Source organism: Bidens hawaiensis, unplaced genomic scaffold (assembly GCF_021521415.1).
Source record: "Bidens hawaiensis isolate Kalapana, Puna unplaced genomic scaffold, B.hawaiensis_p1.1 tig00023236_1, whole genome shotgun sequence".
In the NCBI taxonomy this organism is placed as follows: domain Eukaryota; kingdom Viridiplantae; phylum Streptophyta; class Magnoliopsida; order Asterales; family Asteraceae; genus Bidens; species Bidens hawaiensis.
In genome coordinates this window covers 5990-26321 of record NW_027493648.1, presented here as the reverse complement: position 1 = coordinate 26321, position 20332 = coordinate 5990, and the positions used below count along the sequence as shown (strand labels likewise).

Here is a 20332-nt window from a genome sequence, read left to right as displayed (position 1 = left end):
GTGCGATTCCGGGCTGGGTGGCCCTCATCCAAAAAGCCCAATGTTTTTCTTTATTTTTGGAAGCCCATTCTTGATCCATCTTTCCAAGTTTCGAATACCCATTGGTAGAGGTGTATCGGTTTGGGCCCGGTTTACCGGTACCTAACCCCCAAAACTGGTTTAGAACCAGTTTGTAACCCAACCCAATCCGTAGGTTTGGCACCAGTTCGTACTCTCGATCTTTCAAACCGGTTTATAACCCGAAACGGTAGTAAAAAAAAACGGTTAAAACCGGTTTCTTTTTCCTAATCCGGTTTGTAACTTGGCCTCCATCAAATTGATAAATTTGAAGTTTTGTCTTTCAAAACTGGTTTGACCCAAAACCGGTTTTGATCATGTGTTGATTAAATAGACCGGTTTTGAACCTGAAGCAACTTTACCATGTCTACTTTTCGTTATAAAAAAAAGGTAAAAAAGACGTCATACATAATTCATAGATATTTGAAATGTGATTTAATTTATTGAATTTAGTTTAATACTTTACCATATATCATAATTATAAAGTTTAAATTTTCACCTTAATTAACTAATTAATTAAAATTTTATGTTCAATTTCTTTTAACTCAATATAATCGTTCAATACTTAACATAATATATTTTTATTTTCTCACAATTTTCTACTTTGAAAAAACAAAAATATTAATTTCATAAAATACGTTTATTAATTTTTTAATAATAGGCCTATTTGTCACACTCCAATCACAAAACAGTAATTTTATTTTAGTTATATTTTAATAATATTTCCAAACTCAACTCCTCCAACCGTCCCGCCACCGTTTCATACCCTTATATAACCCTCAACACTCCCGCCAAATTCACACTTAACATTTATCATATTATTATCATTCATATTACCAAACAACATTCAACCACTTTTTAAAATAATATGGCGCAAAGGAAGGACAAGAACAAGATTAATAATAATAACCACGAGTGTGAAACATCAGCCGCCGCAAATAAACGTATGCGGATGGACATATTAAACCGCACGAGTGGAGTCCCGTTCACAAACCCCTTCACTCAATTCCCGTCCCGCCACATGCTCGAGCCTCGACGCAATGCTGTCGCAACCGATCTACGAATCTCACCACCGTCGCCGTTTCGATCACAAGAAGTGGTTCAAGATGATGGTTTTGTGTCTGCTTTGGTTCCACAACATAACTTCATTGTCAATTATCATGTAAGTGAATATATACTATATATATTTTCTCTCTTTTGTTTGATTTCATTTTCAAAATGATTATTATTATTATTATTATTATTATTATTATTATTATTATTATTATTATTATTATTTCCCGTTAATTATAATTATTTATTTGATGAATTTCTTTTCTTTCAAAGGTGTTGTTTATAAAATAAACCAGAGAATCCAGTATAGCATTGAATAAGATTAATCTTAAATGTTCAGTACATTAGGATATATATATATATATATACAAGAATATAACTGTCACATATAGTTATATAGGGTATTGTATATCTGGTTTATAACAGTTTAGAAATTGTTTCGTTTTTGGTATTTGTTTATGAGACGTAATTTTCACATATAGTGTTGCCGTGGTTTGAAAACACAAACACGATTGTCACAATCTTTTGCAAGTTTCCAACTGTACATGTTCATTCTCAACAAATCCTGGTTTCAAACACGGAAAATATCTCGTGTTCGTTTGTTTTATCTGAATATCCGCCTGGGCTAACACAAATTTAGTGCAAAAAAAGAAAAAAAAAACATATTTCTTGACATCTTAATTTATTTATTTCATTGCTTCCTTTGGTTATTATATACCAAACGAAATGCTTGTGATTAAATTTGACACATAAAAAGATTAATAATTCATTTTTTCACGTTGATTTGATACATAAAAAAACCCTTCTTTATAACTAATATTCTCTACTTTTAAATGTTTTATGATGCATTGTATATAGATGAACCTAATGGTACAAAGCATTGAGGATTTCTGGCGAAAAACCGTCACGGGCGAATTTGAAAAGAGGAAAGAAATGGAACGAAGGTTAAAAGACAAAGAGGAACAAGTGGAGTTGTTAAGAAAGTTATATCTACATTATGAAGAAAAAACATTTTGTTTGGAAAATAACATAAACCAGCCTCGGTTTGTAGGCGAACCAAGCAGAAACGTTGCACCTCAGGAAGATGCACACTCGTGTTTTGTTGATCCGAATAGGGGACAAAGAACGGCAGTGGATATTAAATGTAGGAAGTGCAATAGTCGACGGGCGTGTATGTTGTGGCTACCGTGTAGGCATTTGTGTGTGTGTTTGGTGTGCGAGCGGAGGCTTAAGAACTGCCCGATTTGCGGTGTTAAGAAGTCTGGAAGCTTTCAAATTGATCTGCCATGAATGAAGCTATGAAATTGTCTATACATACCAAAAAAGAAGTGTATATATGTAATGGTGTTATGGATACAAAAACAAGTTATGATGATAATAATAATGTTACCATTTGATAATAAAATGAATGGACAAATTATGTAATTTGCATAAAGAAAATTGCGTGGTGTATATAATATCTTTTAATTCAAAATTATCAAACTTTTTACCTCCTAAACAATTTATTAGATCTTTTTAAATTTAAGTATTAACTTTATCTAGGTAATTTTTAAACAGGGTTAAACACTAATAGTTTTGAAATATATTAATTCAAGTTTTAATAAAAAAATAATAAAATAATAAAGCTTAAGTTTTAATACATTGGACACATTATATGCATTGCATGTTCAAAAGTTAGCGTGTGTTGTGGCAAGGACACGGAGAAACTCAGACAATATTGGTTTAATTCGTTATGGTAAAAGTATTATGACCAAAGTTCAAAACGCAGATGCAATAATAATATATTATATTTATACCTTCTAAATTACATATTTTTAAATTTAAGTAAGAATAATATGACATGTGACATATCTCCAAATAAAACATAAAACATAGGTAATATTATAAACTGTATATTAACTGTAGTACCAATGTGGTACAAACAAGTTTCTATCATATACAACATGTATCTATCATCTTATAGAAGATGTTTTTAAAGACAAAATACTACTATGCTCTCTATTCGACCGTGGCGGTGGCCCAAATATCTCCCATAACCGAAGCGTCTCATCAGCACCAGCCGAAACCAAAGTCAACCCATCCGGGTTCTGAGACAGCTGCAACACCCTAGCTGAATGGCTCGTTAAATCACCGACTTTAACCATCGAAGGGTACTTCCATAGAGACAGATTATTATTCTTACTTGCATTATGTATACTATACCCATGTGCACTAACTATCTCCTTATAATGCCTGTTCCACTCCAATGCACAAATCTAAAAAATAAAAAAGTACAACTGTTAATGCACAAGTTACAACTACACAAAGCAGTGAGATTGAAGTTTAAAAAAAAAAAAAAAACCTTGCCTGTGCTTCTGTGTTGATACTATTAATACATGTGCCTTGTTGAGTGTCCCATAACTTAATGCACCCATCATTTGTGCCACCACCAGAAGCCAACACTTCAAAGTTATAAGGACACCAAGCGAGTGCCTTGACCGCAGCCACATGGTTCGTGAACCGGTGGACAAACCGGGCTGAGTTCATCCTTGAAGCTTCCCATATGTACACAACACTGTCATCACCACCACTAGCTAGTAAGTTTCCCGTAATCGACCATTTCAAACCGCAAACTTGGTTCCTGTGCGCCTTTAAACACGACACCAGACTGTTTCTAACCCTCACTGCCAATCAAAAATAATAATTTTTTTTACATTTTGTTCGTTATTAATTTAATGCTTTTTTATCACGAAAAACGAGTAAAAATAATAATACCATCATGGTTCAAAATGGCTTGGCTACTGCCTGATGTTAATATGTGACCATTCCATGAAGTTGCTCCTACCATTGCATGATGACCTTCTAGTCTATTAATCTGCACAAATGTTCATTTTTCTTAATTTATTATTATTATTATTATTATTATATTTTTTTTGACAAGCCAAAAACATTTTTCTTAAAATTTAAAATTACATTTTCTTATATCAACTTTAATGAGATAATAATTCTTACAAGTGTGCTCGTCTGCGAGTCAAAAAGCTGAATTTGCGACTGCGAAAGACCAACCGCGAGCATTTTGCCATCGTGAGACCATGAAATACTAGACGGGCGGTCATTTGAACCCTCGGTTGAAAGCAAACAATCCACGGCTTGATTCACCGGATTCCATAAGTACAACTCTTGCCCCAATGCAATTGCAAGAATGTTATTCGTCCCCCAATCCATCACATTCATGTAGAAATCGTCCCGAATCAAAGGCGCATCCAGTATTTTGGTTTCTTTCTGAACAACAAAACAACAATTGATAAAGTTAATACTTTTATAAAAAGTTTAATAACCTGAATATAGATATTACCTTTGGTAATTTTCTTTGTTGGTTTATATGATGCTTGTTTTTTTGGAAATTTTCTTCGTCATCGCGACGGATTTCATCAACGTATTTAATCGATTTTCGACTTGATATCGGGCTTCCTCTAAAAACAAGCAGTCTAAAGGGTCTTCCTTCGCTATCTAACGTCAGATTTCCCTCCATTATTCTTCGGTATTCTTTCTGTTACAAAATGCAAGAATTTCAAGATTCATGAAAACCATTTTCAAGATTTACAAGATTTGCATAACCCATATACTAATTTTACATACACTTTTAATTAAACTGCATAAATGTAAAAAATAGCCAAAAATAAACAAAAAAGTTAACATCTTTTGAAGAAATACAAAACCCAAAAAACACTAGAAATTCAACTAATAACAGTTTTTGACATACCCTTTCATCAAATTGTATAAATTTGAAGAAATAAACAAAAAATAAATAACCCAAAAAACTTCAAAAATCCTGATTTGACCATGGTCAAACTCTTTTCAAGAATTTCAAGATTTGGATGACCCATATACCAATTTCAAATACCCTTTTACCAAATTTAATAAATTTAATAATAAACCCAAAATAAGCAAAAAAAAAAATCTTTTCGAAAAACACAAAACCTACAAGAATCTTGGAATTCAGAAGAATAAACAAGAAAATGAATATTTAAAAAAAATTGATGACAAAATTTGATAAAATTAGAAGAAAACCAATACTGAAATTGCATGACCCGGATACCAATTTGATATACCCTCTTACCAAATTGCATAAATTTAAATAATAAAACCAAAAATAAACAAAAAAATAACCCAAAAATCCTGATTAAAATACCCTTTTATCAAATTGCATAAATTTTAATAAAAAGCCCAAAATAAACAAAAAAGATAAAATCTTTTCAAAAAACACAAAACCCACAAGAATCTTGAAATTCAGAAAAAAAAAAGAAAAAAACAAGAAAATGAAGAAAACTAACACTGAAATTGCATTTGGGTGGATAACTGGTTCTTGTGGTCAACAAGGTGCAAGCTTGATCAAGATCCATCAAACTCCTGTTGGGTATGAACCGATCGCCCTGAATAACAAAACCCATAAAGGAAATCAACATTAGATTATTATTATTATTATTATTATTATTATTATTATTATTATTTGATTATCAAGTAAGTGAAGAGTGGATGATATTACCGGGAAATCGTATTCGACCGGGGTGTGGTGGAGGCGAGTTGGAGAGTACCAATCCGATTGCGGTTTCCAGTGTGTTAATGTTTGTGGGTTTAATTCAAGTTTCATGATTTGAGTGCTGGGATGAGTTGTGGAGGAAGAAATAAGGTTTTTGGTGCCAAAATTGGGTTTGTTTTAAGTTTTAACAGAAAAATAAAGTGGGTTGTAACTGCCAAAGTGTAGTGGTAAAAATATTGTTTGTATTTAAACAAGATGAAATGATGAGTTAATTTGGGTTGTTAAAAGTTAAGTAATGTAGCAAACTAGATTTTGGATAAAATGGTCAAATGGGACAGGTTTAATTTGCAAACAGTTTTTTTTGTCTATTTTTAGTAAGGGTTAGGGGTAAGGAAACATAATGTTTCATGTGGGCCATATGACAGGTTAAAAGTGGTTATAAAGGGGTTATATAACGTGTTATAATGAGGCATCATACGAGCCATAATGTTTATATGGGTTGTATGAGTTAGTGACTGTTATATCGTACAAATTGTATAATATGTTAGACTGCCAAAAATATGACTGATGTGAAGATGTACAATGTCATAAAACCCATATAACAAAGGTATATGGGCGTATAGGAATGTGATGGTATACATACGTATAAGACAATATATAAGGTAATGTTGATTTGATTGCTGGAGTGATGTGATGATACTACATGAAGTAACTAGAAATTCCTAAAAATTGGTGTCCATATAACATTACCCTTTTATGAAAAGTAAATTAACGATAATAATATTGTTATTTAGGAAAAACAAAAATAAAATAATAATATAAATATAAATATAAATATTTTAATATAAATATTTTAATGAAGTGAGTTAACATGCAAGAAATTTAAAAGACTAGACCTTCAACTCATACAACCATTGAGATAAACATATTTAAAAAAGTTTGTGCACTTATTGTGTTAGATGTGACACATAGAATGTACATAACAGCATCTGTTCCTCTAAATGATTATGTGGATCTTTTAGTGGTTGCGTATTGAACACGAACACGCTCTTGTTAAGTGACTTTGAATAAAGAAAACGCAAAAACCAGACGTAAAATGATTAAAAACGCATGCAACAGACAAATATCAAGATCCCACAAAACTAACCAGAGAAAACTACAAACATGCATTCCTGCATTGTACATGAACTCACACATAATAAACAATCTCGAAAACTAAAATAACAAAATAACCATAAAGAGTTATATAACAAGAGTTCTGTGCAGCTCTGTACACTCATCTTCCGTCCCAGCTCATTTCGCCCATAGCCCTTCCAAAAAGCATCCAACTGGTTAATTACTCGTACCAACGGATTTACATGTCCCAGAAGCATACCGCACTGAAAATAAGAATTTTGTTTTTCGATATCAGTTGAAACATATAACTTTAAACGCGCCGGGCCGGGTTGGTAATAGGCTGACTCTCAAAACAGTTTTTTGTCCATTTTTGAATGTTAAGATTTTTAAGGTAGTATTTGTTAAAAATGATTTTGTGCGGATTTTAGCAAGTTTGACCCTTTTCGTTTTGTATTTGACCCGTTCATGAGTATATTGGTCAAAATCATGTAAAAAGCCAAGAACCAAAGTTCACCTGTGTAAAAAAAGGTAGAATGTATAATATAAAGTTCGGTTGCTTTCTTTGATTATTCTTTAATATTGAAGAAGCTTGGTTTCATTGGTCTTGTTGCCCCTAAATGCTGAAAGAGAGAAGAATGACCTTGTTGCTGAAAAACAAAAGTAGCACAGAATATCGGAATTTACAAGAGGTATAAAAACTAAGATTCAAAGATTTAGATTTAGATTACAACAATATAGTTTATGTAGTCATAATTAACATATTAAATATTTACAAAAAATGTTAAATGGACAAAAAAATGTTTGTGGGTCAACCAGGCCCGTTTGACCTATTTTTACTAATGTTCAACTTCAACCCGAACATGTTTTGACCCGTTAACCTGAGATCGTATGAGAAAAAAATTAGTAGACTTTACCTTTTGTTGTATTCATGGAAGCTTGATTCTGCACATTATATCTAGTCAAACTTGATTGACCTGCATGGATAATACATTATAAAATATTAAATATTTTCGAGAGTGGACCGTGTATTATTTTATACCTTTAGACTCCTCGGTATCATCCTCTCCTTCAGAAAATGCAGACGGGCTGGACCAACCAGCGGTTTGATGAGAATCAGCTTTAGCTTTTCGTGCAAACTTCAAGAGTCGTTTGAACCCTCTCGGTGCATCTTTTTGGTAGACCATAGTGGGAGGGTGTTCCGCATTTCCCCACTCATCAATTTCCACTTCATTGTTGTCCTCGAGAAGCATTTGAGATAACGAGTGAAGTACACGTGGACAGACAAATCCAGCTGGAGGTTCCACATTGGCTGGAGGGCTTTCCTTGCATGGAACTATCTCATCCTGTTCATGCTCTTCACTTACTAGCCGTGCAGTTTGCGAAATTTCTAATTTTTCTTTAGTTGGAATATTAATTTCGGACATTTCTACCCCTGAACCGTCACCATCACCAATACTTTCTAATTCCTCACATTTTGTTGGGCTAAGGCTAAGGTTAACAACCCGAGGTTCAAAATCTATGTTAGCACATGTTTCGGGTGGTTCATACTCATATTCTTGAGTTTGACCGGTTATATTAATCTTTGTAACTGTCTTATTCTCCTCAGTTTTCTGAGCCATAACTTTGGTCTTGATGACTGGACTAACACTGGGACCCGTCCCAGAGCCCTTACGAAGAAAAGGCTTCGTTTCCAAAGGAACCACACTGCTTTTCTTGGTAACTTTGTTATAAAAATTCAGTTTAAGAGTATTAGTAGCAGAAGCAGTGGTGTCGGTTTTAACAATCTTAACATTGGTTTTTGTCATCCTTTTGTTTTCAGTCACTTTCGGCTGCTTCTTCTCATTTGTAAGTTTAATTGTCTTGTTAGCATCTTGTTGTGTTGATTTCGAGTCTTCAATTTACTTTGTGAATTTTCAACTTTTGGACTCGAACGGACAGTTGGCGAAGCAGATTGGAGTTTTCGGTTCGTTGGTGTAGAGTTAGTTGAGGTGGGGCCCGTTGGTGTTCGAGCAGGTGACGGTGTTGAAGGCCATGACTTGCGTGTAGCAGACAAAGGTGGCGGTTTTGATGCAGATTTCTTCACAGAAGAAGGTTTTGTTGTTTTGGAACTACTCAACTGAGTCGAGTTCTTTTGAGTTTTTTTATGTTCATTTGCAGCATTAAGTCTTCTATTAGTGCCAATCACTTTGGTGGAAACCGAACCCGTCTTCGCTTCTTTCTCAACTAACTTTCTAGAAGCTTCCCCTTGTAACTTTTCTTCTCTCTTTTTCTTATAAAGTTCATAAAAACCTCCTCTTTGCTCTTTAGGACTCTTGTTTCTAATATTATCGTTATGACGCACGGTCGACTTGCTTTCCATCAGTTCATTGAACAACTCATTCAACTCGGCTCCTTTTTGTTGACTCCAGTCAACGGTGGTGTTATTCTTTTCACAACTTTCATCTCTTCCATGTTCAGGCGTGTCAACTTCCACCTTGCATTGCTCAGATGACTCAACACATGTTTCATTTTTATTAATATTAATATTACTATCAGGTTCTACATTTTTAGGACTGCTTGGAGAAGAAACATCAGCCTTTTCACCAACTCCCGAACTCCATCTTTTAAGTACAGCTTTGTTTGCACCGACACTCGTTTTTGTCTTATGAATGTCGACTGCACCTTGATCTCTCTGTTTGCTTTCAAATAAACTGATTTTATCTTGAACACTCAGTTTCTTAGGGGGTCCCTGTGGATCTTCTTCTTCACTACTGTTACCGGCTGCATCTCTATGGGATGTTGACTTTTCTTTGACTGGAAAATAGTTAAGACTTTTGATGGTTAGTGAGGCTGCTCTTCTAGAACCCGACCGCCCGATCTGGATTCTTCTCATTGGAGACGCTGATCGTCTAGGCGTTGCAGATCTTGTAAGACCCCGACTTCTTTCAACAGACGGTTCATCTTCCTCACTTGAAACGGTTGAATCTTCAACTTCTGTTGATATTGTGCTTAAGTTCCGTAATGAATCCCTGAAACAGTTGCAGAACTTGGTAATGGGAAATCATGACAAAAAATAGGAGTGCAAAAAAGCCGAGCTGCTACTGATCTACTTGAGCTCAGATCGATAAAAAGCTCGAAACAAAATGAGCTTTTTCAAGCTCGAGCTCGAGCTTGAGCCAAGAACGAGCCTCAAATACAGCTCGGTTATTTATAAAGCCTGAGCTCGAGCCTTGTGTATTTTTAAGTTGTACCTACTTTGGACTTATATTTATTAATTTCACACTGCACAGCAGAGCAAGAGCCGAGCTTTGGCTCGTTTAAAATACTACACGAGCTTGAGCTAAGCTTAGGCTCATTTTAAGGTTTTTCTCAAAATATATAAACTAATTATTAAATAATAAACGAGCCGGGCACAAGCTTAAAAAGCAACTCATGAGGCGAGCTCGATCTTTAGAAAAAGAACTCAAAATGAACCGAGCTCAAGCCCAGTCGAGCTCAGGCTCGGCTCGTTTACACCCCTACAAAAAATGACTGGCAATGTGGGATAAATACCTTAGATTCTTGGTTGCGAAATGAAAGGTGAAGTTTTTAATGTCTGAAATATCCTTAGGCGACGAATTGGAACCAATAGCCCGTTTAAACACAGAAGCTACTTCTTGTTTCAGTTCTGTTAATCTCAAATCAACTGCTAGCAGTAGTTCATTCCTATAAGTAACCACAACACATGTTAGTAATAAAACATGTAAGATAAGAATTTGAAAGACAGTAAAAATAAAAATAAAATACTTTGACTCAGTTGATGCAATTATATCAGCTTCAGCCTGTAAAAACACAAAACACACATTAGGTTTTAAAAAGCATGTTTAATGCAAAGGCGCAGACATAAAATACGAAATAATCTACAACATACCGTATCAGATAATGAGAGTTGAAAATTTTTTGTTTCCTCTAACTGTAAAATTTCCTTTCCAATAGTAAGGATGTCTGGTAAACCGATAACGTGTAGAAATCTAAACAAATTAAAACAAATTCAGGTAAGCAGCAAGAGAATTGCAGCCTTTAAACAATGCGAACAAAGAAATTTGGAATATGGACCTTTTCAGTGTGGCTGCTGTAAACCAGCTGGCGTCGTTTACATCCTCGGGCGGTAAAATCTTGACCTTTGTGTCGGAGCCTTTGGCGGACAAAGTTTTGATTTCGGGTGAATCCAACAGAAGCAGTTGTTCCAGTGGTCCGGATGCAACATTTTCGTCTCGGTTGTTACTCCATGCATTTGCCTCATACCTGCATAAGATAAAAAGCGATTTACATATGGAACAATTGCATTTAAACAATGATAAATGATGCTGTTTTGTGAATGGCATCAACGTAATATTTTAGCTTGTTTTTCGCTCTTGTTGATGATGATATATTATACATTACAAGTAAGATGATTAGATTAATGCAAGAGAAATATTAATAACCTGTTCTGGCTTGGAAATAAGTGAAATTCGACATAATCAAGCGTTTCGTCAGGATTAATTCCTCCCTCCATCTCTATCACCTGAAACACTAGCAAAACTCTTTTAACTTAATTCAATTTCCTCTTTCAATTTGATAAGGTCATGATATAGCTACACCACCCCCATCTGATTATCAGCTCCACAAAACACTAACGGCTGTCTTGACCAAAAAAGTCAAACATTGAAAGTTATTGCTCTGAACGGTCCTTTGCATAGTATCCGAATGATAGGGGCCATGTTATAGCTACACCACCCCATCTGATTTAACACAATTAGCCTGTTTGGGCCAAAAAAGCAAAACTTGGAAAATTATTGGTTAGGATGGCCATTTGCTCAATATCCATATGCCAGTTCTGACCATAGACGGTCAAACATTAAAAACTCTTGGTCAAAACGGCCGTTTTCACACTATCCGTAAGGCCGTTGGTCAAATTTTGAAAACTGTTGGTCAGAACGGCCGTTTGCACAATATCAATAAGGCCGTTGGTCAAACTTTGAAAAATTAAATTAGATATAGTTTATAATTATATGATGATATATGTGAGATAGCTACACAAATGAGAACAATTGGTTCACCTTTTTAACGACATATTATAAAAGACGGACACGTAGTTACTTAAGTTTATTGATTATGGGTAAAAGCGTACAACTCTTTTAGTAAATAAACGGCTTAACATTTAGCTAGTTAAGATAAATGAGTCGAGCCTGAGACCAACCTGACTCAGCTTGTTTACAGTCGTCCCCTACCATATGTACACGTATATGCTTCTATGTGGCCTTGTATAGTATAGTCTACGACTAGCTATATAGAACAGCCAACGTGATAGTATATGATGATTTACAAATGTTATTACTGTGTATATCGTTTAAGTGATGGATTTAATGCGATGGCTAGAAGGGGTGTACATCTAACGTTCATTTTCTTAAGACATTCGGTGTAACATACGGTCCCTCGCACCACCAATATTGTCCGTTTTGCCCACGACGAGCTCACGGATTTGTTTTTGGTTGCTCAGGTGGAGACTTTCCAGGAGGTCACCCATCCTGCTACTACTTCTAGCTTAGCACGCTTAACTGTGGAGCTCTCCTCTCGTCCACTACCGTTGAGCCCAAAACGCGTTGGTGATTGAAGAGGCAAGACATTTACTTATGAACCAATGATCCACGACTGATGTGGAATTTGCCTAGATGTTATATTCAGTTTGAGATTATCATTATATTTTGAACGAAGAATGTACGTCCCTAAATCTTACACATGATGGCCACTCGGCCCATTCTATAAGGTTTGAACCTTGATTATTTTACTTTGATGGAGATTAACTACTAATTGCACTTAGACAAAAGACTATCGACATTCCTTGTTACATGTTTTTATCTTTTATTTGTCATTTGTCTCCAACTTGTCTTTTAGGCCAATTATTTCAAAAATAGAAAAAAAGAAAAAATAAAAGAAAAAATATTCTTTCCTTATCTAATAATTATTGTTTGTCTTACTATATTAAGGTGTTTTAAAAATAATTATATATTTAGCTAACTTCTCAAATCTCAAACTACCCATAATTAAGAACCATTTAATAATTGACTAAAAGACTAGACTTTCATTTGACTAAAATTAATAATAATCATTCTTTTATTTTAAAACAAATTACTCAATACTTTTTTAGTACAAAGAGAGCACAGTATATTCATTTATAAAAGCATTTATGCCATTTATTATCATACTTATTTTACCAAGTAAACAATTACCAAAAGACATTTATAGCCTGTAACTTACCTTTTTTTAAACTTTTTGGTTAAATAGTTGATAGACTTCTTAAAAGATTGTAATTAAATTTGGTGGTTGCACAAAATTATTCATTCAATAAAACTACATAATTATTTTTTTAACGGCCAACAGAGAATTGCTTAGGTACTTCGTATGAGGTGACTTAATGGCAAAAGACCACCACTAGCTTGCACAACCCAGCCGTACAGAGCTCTTAAACGCCTCCACTCCAGTTCCGGATATACTCACCCGTCAGAACGCTCGCTAGCGGTAAAATCCTGACGCCCTTAAGCTCGAACTGGAGAACACAAATATCGCAGTCTTCGTTCATGTTCCCCAAAATGTTGAACCTGAGTCTCTATTAAAAAACTTATATTTCCTATCACTAGACCACATACAACTTCATAGTGATAATTAATGATTTAATGCTTCAATGGTACCTTTTTTTTTTCTTTTTATGAAAATAATAAAACATTATTAGTCCACATCAATTCAATAATTCTCCTGTACAATAAATCAATTAAATTACTTGTGGTACCAATATATTTCAAATTTTCAACACTCAATAATGTTGCACATACCATTCAACTTTTACATGTCATGACTCCTGAATAAGGATATGAAATGACACCAAATTTAAAATGTGAATGATGAACATGGGTAGTTGGGTGGTAGTATACTCTTGCCAATGGTCAAGTTATGGCCACCACCATCAGCTTACACCACACACTTCCAAGCCCATGTTGCATATGTGCTGTAAATCTGACAATTCCTTATTAGTACACACACTTATCTAACATAGTAAGGAAAGCCTCTCATCTTTATGTTGTCTTTACCAATCTTAACTTATAAGCCCACCCTTGTGGGCCACCACCATTATGATAAAAGAAAAAATGACCAAAATACCCATTTAACCAATTTTTTCACGTAATGTCCACCCTCAATCTCCATACTTTTTAATCATTAGCCAACGAGATTTTCAACCAACAAGATTCTGTCACGCGTCATTTAATCTTTGCGGAAGCAAAAAGTTCTCGTTGGAAGACGAGGTCTTCCAACAAGTTTTTTTTTTTTTTTGCTTCCGACGAGATTTTTATGACGAGTGGCAGAATCTTGTCGGTTGAAAAACTCGTTGGCTAATGATTAAAAAGTATGCAGGTCGACGAGATTGAGGGTGGACATTACGTGAAAAAACTGGTTAAATGGGTATTTTGGTCATTTTCCATAAAAGTAAATGGCCACACCTTATAATGCAACACACTGTTATAATGCAGAAAACTTTAAGTACTCTGCATATATGAATAATTTCTAACCAAGGAACTAAAAGTTAAACGAAGTTATAAACTGAAGCTTTAGTTAGACCACACATGACACATGGATCAAACCAAGTTATTCGCGGTATATATTTCGTTACGGTATTCGTCATAAAAGCTGGCAGTAATGTCTTCTAGTGCTTCTGTAACAGAACTTGGAATCTGTCTCCTTGAGTTGTGCAATTGCATTCATTTATTGGGAGGTTGTTTGTAGCCTTTACTTTAGCAATGCATATTTCTGTTAGAATATTGCTGATATTTATTAAAATGGCTGCATTAGGAAAAATAAAATACTAGGATCAAACCACCAACCAAACCAATTTTATAAAAATAATTTTATTACCAAGTGATAGACATAAGGGTGAAAACGAGCCAAGCCGAGAAGAGTTGCTCGTGAGCTACTTGAGCCAACCCTGAGGTTCACATATATGAGCCTTTAGTGTGTTTATTTATGTTTATTATTTAATATATATAGCACATAATAACTGTCATTAATAAGATATATAATTATGATTAAAATTCTTTGATAATATATATTGTGTTATATACATAAAATTATAGATTTAAATATAACAAAAATAACTATATGGCTAAAAAAATAAAATGATTGAATATATAATAAATAAGAAACCGGTTGAGCTCAAAAAGTTCCCCACGAGCCAAGCTCGAGCTCAGCTCGACTCGTTTACACTCCTAGGTAGACTACTAGACTGATAGAGGTGCACAAATCGGGTTTTGGGCCCAAAGTGATTTGGGTTACAAACCTATCCTGGTTTGGTCAACATAAGTCAAAACCAGGTTCTGGAAAAACCGAGTCGGTTGTAATCGGTTTATGAGGAGGAAGGATCGAGTTTCACAAGTTTGAAACCGGGTTTTAACCGGTTTTAGTGTATAACCCGATATCAACCCTACAGTTGGGTCGGTTCCAAACCGGTTTCAATACGGGTTTTCTTGTGTTCCTCTAGGTAGACAACTAGACATCACAAAGGCCCAAACTAGACAAGTTCTATTCTGGCACACACAAAGGCCCATACTAGACAACTAGTTAAGTTCTTTAAATATGGGCCAAAAATGTAAAAATGGGCTGAAATGGCCTAAAAAGGAGAGAGAGAGTCCAAAATGTAGACAAATAAGCAAAGCAGGCCCATTGGTAGACCTTGATGATGGTAGAGGTGTACAAAATCAGTTTTTTCTGTCAAACTGAAACGGTTTGGTCAAAACCGGTTTAGGAGCATGAAAGGTCGACCCACTCCAAATCAATTCGATTCGGTAAACTGTTTTTTTCTTAAATGGGTCTAGTTTAAAACCGGTTTGACAGTTCAGAGGGGGGACCGGTGATAAATTCAGCGGGTTGGGTCGGTTTGGGACCCAGTATGTTTAAACTTTAAACCCGGTTATTTGTCACACCAGTTCAAGTCGATTTACAGTGAACCGATTCCAAACTGGTTTTTTTGTATCTCTCTACTTGATGATATATTATTCTTGTTGATTCTCTGTTCTTGTTTAAAAATTTTAATATGCATGTAATACATGTTTATTGGCACATAAATGTATAATTGAAGTTATAGATAGTGCAATTTACCATTTCTACATTTCTTCTACAACGCTAAACCCTTTTTTTAAACGTCACATCATCAGCTACTTTTATAATTCAATTTATATAAATCAAATTACTTTTACAATATTTTAATTGTTTATATTTCATATATATAATTTAAATAATAAAGTTGTTTTTATAGTTAAATTAAACTTAAAAACAGACGTAAAATAAAAATATAAACATACGCACACTAGAAAAATAAAAGCTTATATAAAGTAAAATGAAAAATAAGATATGTCGTTTCTTGATTTCTTCACATAACGTCAAGCGTGTTGCCAATTTAAACACGATTCGGGATCCATATGCGGTTGCTCCATCATTAGTATAATAATGTCTTGATTAAATAAAATTGTGTCACTTGCCATTTAAACACTTCCATTGTTTCCTCTTTGATACAATTTATTTTTCATTTGTTCAGCGAGTTTATTGACAGGTAACGTTGTCGCTTTTGCTTTTGCTTTTGTCTTTGAATTTAACTTCTTTTGGCCGATTGGACGAGACAATTTTTGAAGTTCGTCATCGAGATTAATTATGTTGTCCTCTCATCGATTTTGGAGCATCATAGCGCTAACGTCGATGTTGGGTTGTGTGCGCTTCAGAAGCTAATGTGTTATAGTCGTCAAACTCTCCTCGTGCTTGAAACTTTTCTCGTTTCTTGCTTTTCAAATCAACCAAATCATTACCGTCAATATAGCTTGTAACACCTGGCATCTTGTGTCGTAATGGGAGCTCGAGGACGGAATGCATCGAATCAAACATGTTATTATTAAGTAGCTCGATTCATGATAAGACTGATTCGATTATCCAATACAAAATATATCAGTTCTTATCATTATGTTTTGTGTACTACAAATTCAAAATAAAATTTATATGACACATGATTCCAAATCAAAATTATATGTATTAATATATCTCTAATTAATATTTATAGGAATGTGCATCACACAAAGATTAATCTAATATACTAATATAATATACACATGATATCTATCACATGTTAAGAAATTCTTAATCATCACTCTAATTAATCTCCTTTAGTTTAAGGACTATTTGTGACAGTTTTGGTCTTATGAGCACTGGTGCACATTAGTACTAGTATTTAAAAATCACCAACTGACCATGTGATGGACTTCTTTCCATGAAGTGTACTTTCTTCAAGATTCTTTCCATGCATACTAAAAGCACCGACTCTTCGTTAAGTGTGGCTAAGAAAAAAGTTGTGAATGAATGTAGTTATATATGTGTTTTGGTGGATTATTTGGAAGCTTCCGAATGATATTTATGATGTTATGCATTTATCTTTCTATTGGCTCTCGAGTAGAAAGAATAACTATAAGTGCAGTGTCGGCTTCGAAGGAGGGCAGGGTGGTCGACCGGCCTGATTACCCGGTAGGACCGGATTTATATATATATATATATATATATGATTGATTTCTTTTGAGAACCGCTTTGAGCTTTAAGGACTCGAAAGAACTCAATGTAACAATTTTTTTTTTGAATTTTTTTTTACACATGTGTAATACGTAAGTGTAAGTAATGTACAAAAAATTACAGTATTTTTTTACACACCGAATCGACTTATTACACATGTGTAACTAACATTTAAACTTGTGTAATCATTAAAAATACTTATTCTCTCTCCTGATTCATTTTTTAATTGAATTTAATATCAGTTACATATTTCATACCATTTAATTAAATGTGTGGTCTAAAATTGAGTTCTCAAAGTTTTTACAACTCATCAAGTTATCAAAATATCTCTCTCCTATATCGCTCTATATAATAAAAGAATGGGTTTTCCACCAATTCCTCATTTATATTTAACCAAATGGCTTCAAAGTGCCACATGGCATTTCATATATTTTTTAATTATTTTAATTCCAAATTTAAATTCACTTAAAAACCCTAATTATATGACAATTAAAATTCAATTAACATTATAATTTTATGTTAATCCTTAACCTCACAAGTAATGTTGAAAATAATTGTTAGTTTGTGTTCTTTTTACAAACGCTGAATATTTGTGTTCTACTTAATTTTTTATGTTGTTGATTTATTTTTTCTTTATGGCGGAATCCTTTAGAATCCTTTTCGATCCATTCGTTGATGTATGTTCCGCATACAAAACTTTAATTTCATACATTTACTATATGTATGTCTATACTTTATAAAAATAAATAATTACTATGGGTCAATAACCATTTTAAAAAAAATAGTTATTTTGCATACGTTGAATCATAATCACTTATACTAATGTTGATAAAGATTGAATAGCAGGTTGTTTCTGAATAACCAGTTGAATCCAGTTAGTAATCATAGTTAGGCTGAGGGGTGTGGAGCGCTAGAAAGGGCGCAAGAGGCCAGACGATCGCGCCCCGGGGCGCGAGCACCACACCACCGAGGCGCGAGAGGGGCGCGAGAGGGGCGCGAGAGCGGAAAAAGAGGCAGGCGCCAGGGGGTTCGCGGGACAGGTTGAGCGCTAGGGTGCTTGGGGTTTTGTGAATATAGCCGTTTGAAAGATAAATGAGCCGTTGGCTCTTAATATTTAAAAAAAAAAAAAAAATTTCTACTACTATATATTACCCATTTTATACAACACTTTAACACAACTTCAAAAAACACCAAACTTACCCATTTCTTTATACAACACTTCCTATATATTACTCATTTCTTTCAAACTTTTTTAAAAAAAACCTTTACAAAATCCTATATAATACCCCTAAATCAACCCATTTTTACCATATCAAACACAACTTCAATCTCCAAACAACCCATCGTCCCATTTTTTTTTTAAAAATAATGTCGTCGTACTCGTCTGATTCCGACTCCTCCGAAGAGGATGATTTGCTTCTTCATGTAGGGGGAGTTTTGACCGCAGCCGTGGTAAATCTCTTGCAAAATCAAGCCCATCAACCCCGACTCCCGAGGGTTAGAGCACCACCTCGTGATCGTGATCGATCGGGTGCTAACGATACTTTGATGAGGCATTATTTTAGCCAAGGTAAAAAACATTAATTTTACTTTTTATTAAATATTTATTACATTTTTTAATATATATTGTACGTAGGAGTCATATCGACTTACGCTCGGAGATATCTGCGTAAACCTACAACGTATGACATCCAACGCATATATGAGGTGCACGCAGAAAAACATGGTTTTCCTGGGATGCTAGGTAGCATCGATTGTACGCATGTTGGATGGGCTATGTGTCCAACGGCCTGGCGAGGTCAGTTCCACCGTGGTGATCATGAAGGGCCGACCCTCATACTTGAGGCGGCGGTGTCACAGGATCTTTGGTTTTGGCATGCTTTTTTTGGTGTTGCTGGGTCAAATAACGACCTTAATGTTATCGATCAGTCACATTTGATCAACGACCTTATCGACGGGGTTGAACCACCTCAATCTTTTGTTGCAAATGAAGAACTCTTCAAGTACGGGTACTATCTGGTCGATGGTATTTACAACGAATGGGCTGTGTTAGTTCAAGCTTTTACAGATCCAGTCGCCGACAAACGGAAGTATTTTACGAAGAAGCAAGAGTCTGCTAGAAAAGATATTGAAAGAGCTTTTGGAGCTATAAAAAAACAATATTATGTTCTGGCGAACCCGATACGTTATTGGACTCGGGAGAGGATAATGGACGTCGTCTACACGTGTCTTATCCTACACAACATGACGTTAGAAGACGAGGGCAAAGCTATATGCCAAAACTACCAAGGTGACATTCCGCCACAACCGTCCACAATCAGTGATCAACAAAAACTTCATAACGTAGCAAATATCAAGAGCCGTGAGATACACGGGGATCTTCGACATGAGTTGGTTGAACATTTGTGGGCGAGGCGACCAGAGGATCTTGTATTAGATTAGTTTTATTATTAAATATTATTGTTTGTTTAATTTTTAGTATGTTTTTTTTATTATATGAATTTTCAAAAAAATTTGTGTTTTTTTAAATAATTTCTTGTTTTTTTAATAATACGTTTTTTTAATACATTTATAAAAAAATAAAAAAATAAACCGCTCGCGCCCCCTCTCGCGCCCCTCCACACCATAGCCCGGGGCGCTATCACCACTACCAACACCCATCTTATCAAGTTTCTCTCTCTGCCACACGTCACAATATTATTGGCTGGCGCCCCCACTCGCGCCCCCTCTCGCGCCCCCCACACCCCTCAGCCTTAGTGATCATATAGTTTTGTCAATTGTTTGATGTATCATATTGTGCTATAGAGGGAGACAATAGATGGATGCATTTCAAGGAAAAACGAGGTGATATATGCATTCAACTATCTATGATTTGACCACCATTTATTGTATTTAATATTCATCATATTTTTGTCATGTTATTGCAAAGATAAAGTTAAGAAGTTATTAAGATTCCGCTGTTTCAATTTTTGGCAACCGACTTTACAAAATGTTAAA

General features: G+C 34.7%; 3 protein-coding genes across 5 annotated transcripts; all 3 read right to left on the bottom strand.

The window, feature by feature from the left end:
- Positions 1 to 3062: 3062 nt before the first annotated feature.
- On the bottom strand, positions 3063 to 5783 carry LOC143567200 (cell division cycle 20.3, cofactor of APC complex-like). The gene is made up of 7 exons (XM_077053667.1): positions 5636 to 5783; positions 5424 to 5522; positions 4445 to 4639; positions 4102 to 4371; positions 3865 to 3964; positions 3457 to 3773; positions 3063 to 3365 (listed from the first exon to the last, which is right to left on the bottom strand). Exons 1-7 carry the CDS (start codon positions 5738 to 5740, stop codon positions 3063 to 3065), a joined length of 1389 nt encoding a protein of 462 aa, XP_076909782.1. The 5' UTR covers positions 5741 to 5783.
- A 906-nt stretch (positions 5784 to 6689) lies between these two features.
- LOC143567214 (uncharacterized) lies at positions 6690 to 9088 on the bottom strand. 3 transcript variants are annotated; one of them, XM_077053679.1, is made up of 4 exons: positions 7785 to 9088; positions 7660 to 7719; positions 7260 to 7392; positions 6690 to 7008 (listed from the first exon to the last, which is right to left on the bottom strand). In XM_077053679.1, exons 1-3 carry the CDS (start codon positions 8548 to 8550, stop codon positions 7319 to 7321), a joined length of 900 nt encoding a protein of 299 aa, XP_076909794.1. In that variant the 5' UTR covers positions 8551 to 9088; the 3' UTR covers positions 6690 to 7008; positions 7260 to 7318. The 3 variants fall into 3 exon arrangements, with proteins under 3 accessions (XP_076909794.1, XP_076909795.1, XP_076909796.1); XM_077053680.1 differs by having other exon boundaries at positions 7260 to 7365; XM_077053681.1 differs by lacking the exon at positions 7260 to 7392.
- LOC143567216 (uncharacterized) lies at positions 8565 to 11276 on the bottom strand. Its single transcript, XM_077053684.1, has 6 exons — positions 11188 to 11276; positions 10820 to 11008; positions 10635 to 10734; positions 10511 to 10545; positions 10277 to 10429; positions 8565 to 9753 (listed from the first exon to the last, which is right to left on the bottom strand). Exons 1-6 carry the CDS (start codon positions 11256 to 11258, stop codon positions 8565 to 8567), a joined length of 1737 nt encoding a protein of 578 aa, XP_076909799.1. The 5' UTR covers positions 11259 to 11276.
- Positions 11277 to 20332: the final 9056 nt, after the last annotated feature.

Coding starts and splice junctions, on each gene's coding strand:
- LOC143567200 (XM_077053667.1), bottom strand. CDS start 5,740: ATGAAACTTGAATTAAACCCACAAACATTAACACACTGGAAACCGCAA. Junction 5,523..5,635: donor CGGTCGAATACGATTTCCCG/GTAATATCATCC, acceptor TTTGTTATTCAG/GGCGATCGGTTCATACCCAA. Junction 4,372..4,444: donor AACAAAGAAAATTACCAAAG/GTAATATCTATA, acceptor TTTGTTGTTCAG/AAAGAAACCAAAATACTGGA.
- LOC143567216 (XM_077053684.1), bottom strand. CDS start 11,258: ATGGAGGGAGGAATTAATCCTGACGAAACGCTTGATTATGTCGAATTT. Junction 10,735..10,819: donor ACAGCAGCCACACTGAAAAG/GTCCATATTCCA, acceptor TAATTTGTTTAG/ATTTCTACACGTTATCGGTT. Junction 10,546..10,634: donor AACTCTCATTATCTGATACG/GTATGTTGTAGA, acceptor GTGTTTTTACAG/GCTGAAGCTGATATAATTGC.
- LOC143567214 (XM_077053679.1), bottom strand. CDS start 8,550: ATGACAAAAACCAATGTTAAGATTGTTAAAACCGACACCACTGCTTCT. Junction 7,720..7,784: donor TGATACCGAGGAGTCTAAAG/GTATAAAATAAT, acceptor TTATCCATGCAG/GTCAATCAAGTTTGACTAGA. Junction 7,393..7,659: donor TTCCATGAATACAACAAAAG/GTAAAGTCTACT, acceptor TTTGTTTTTCAG/CAACAAGGTCATTCTTCTCT.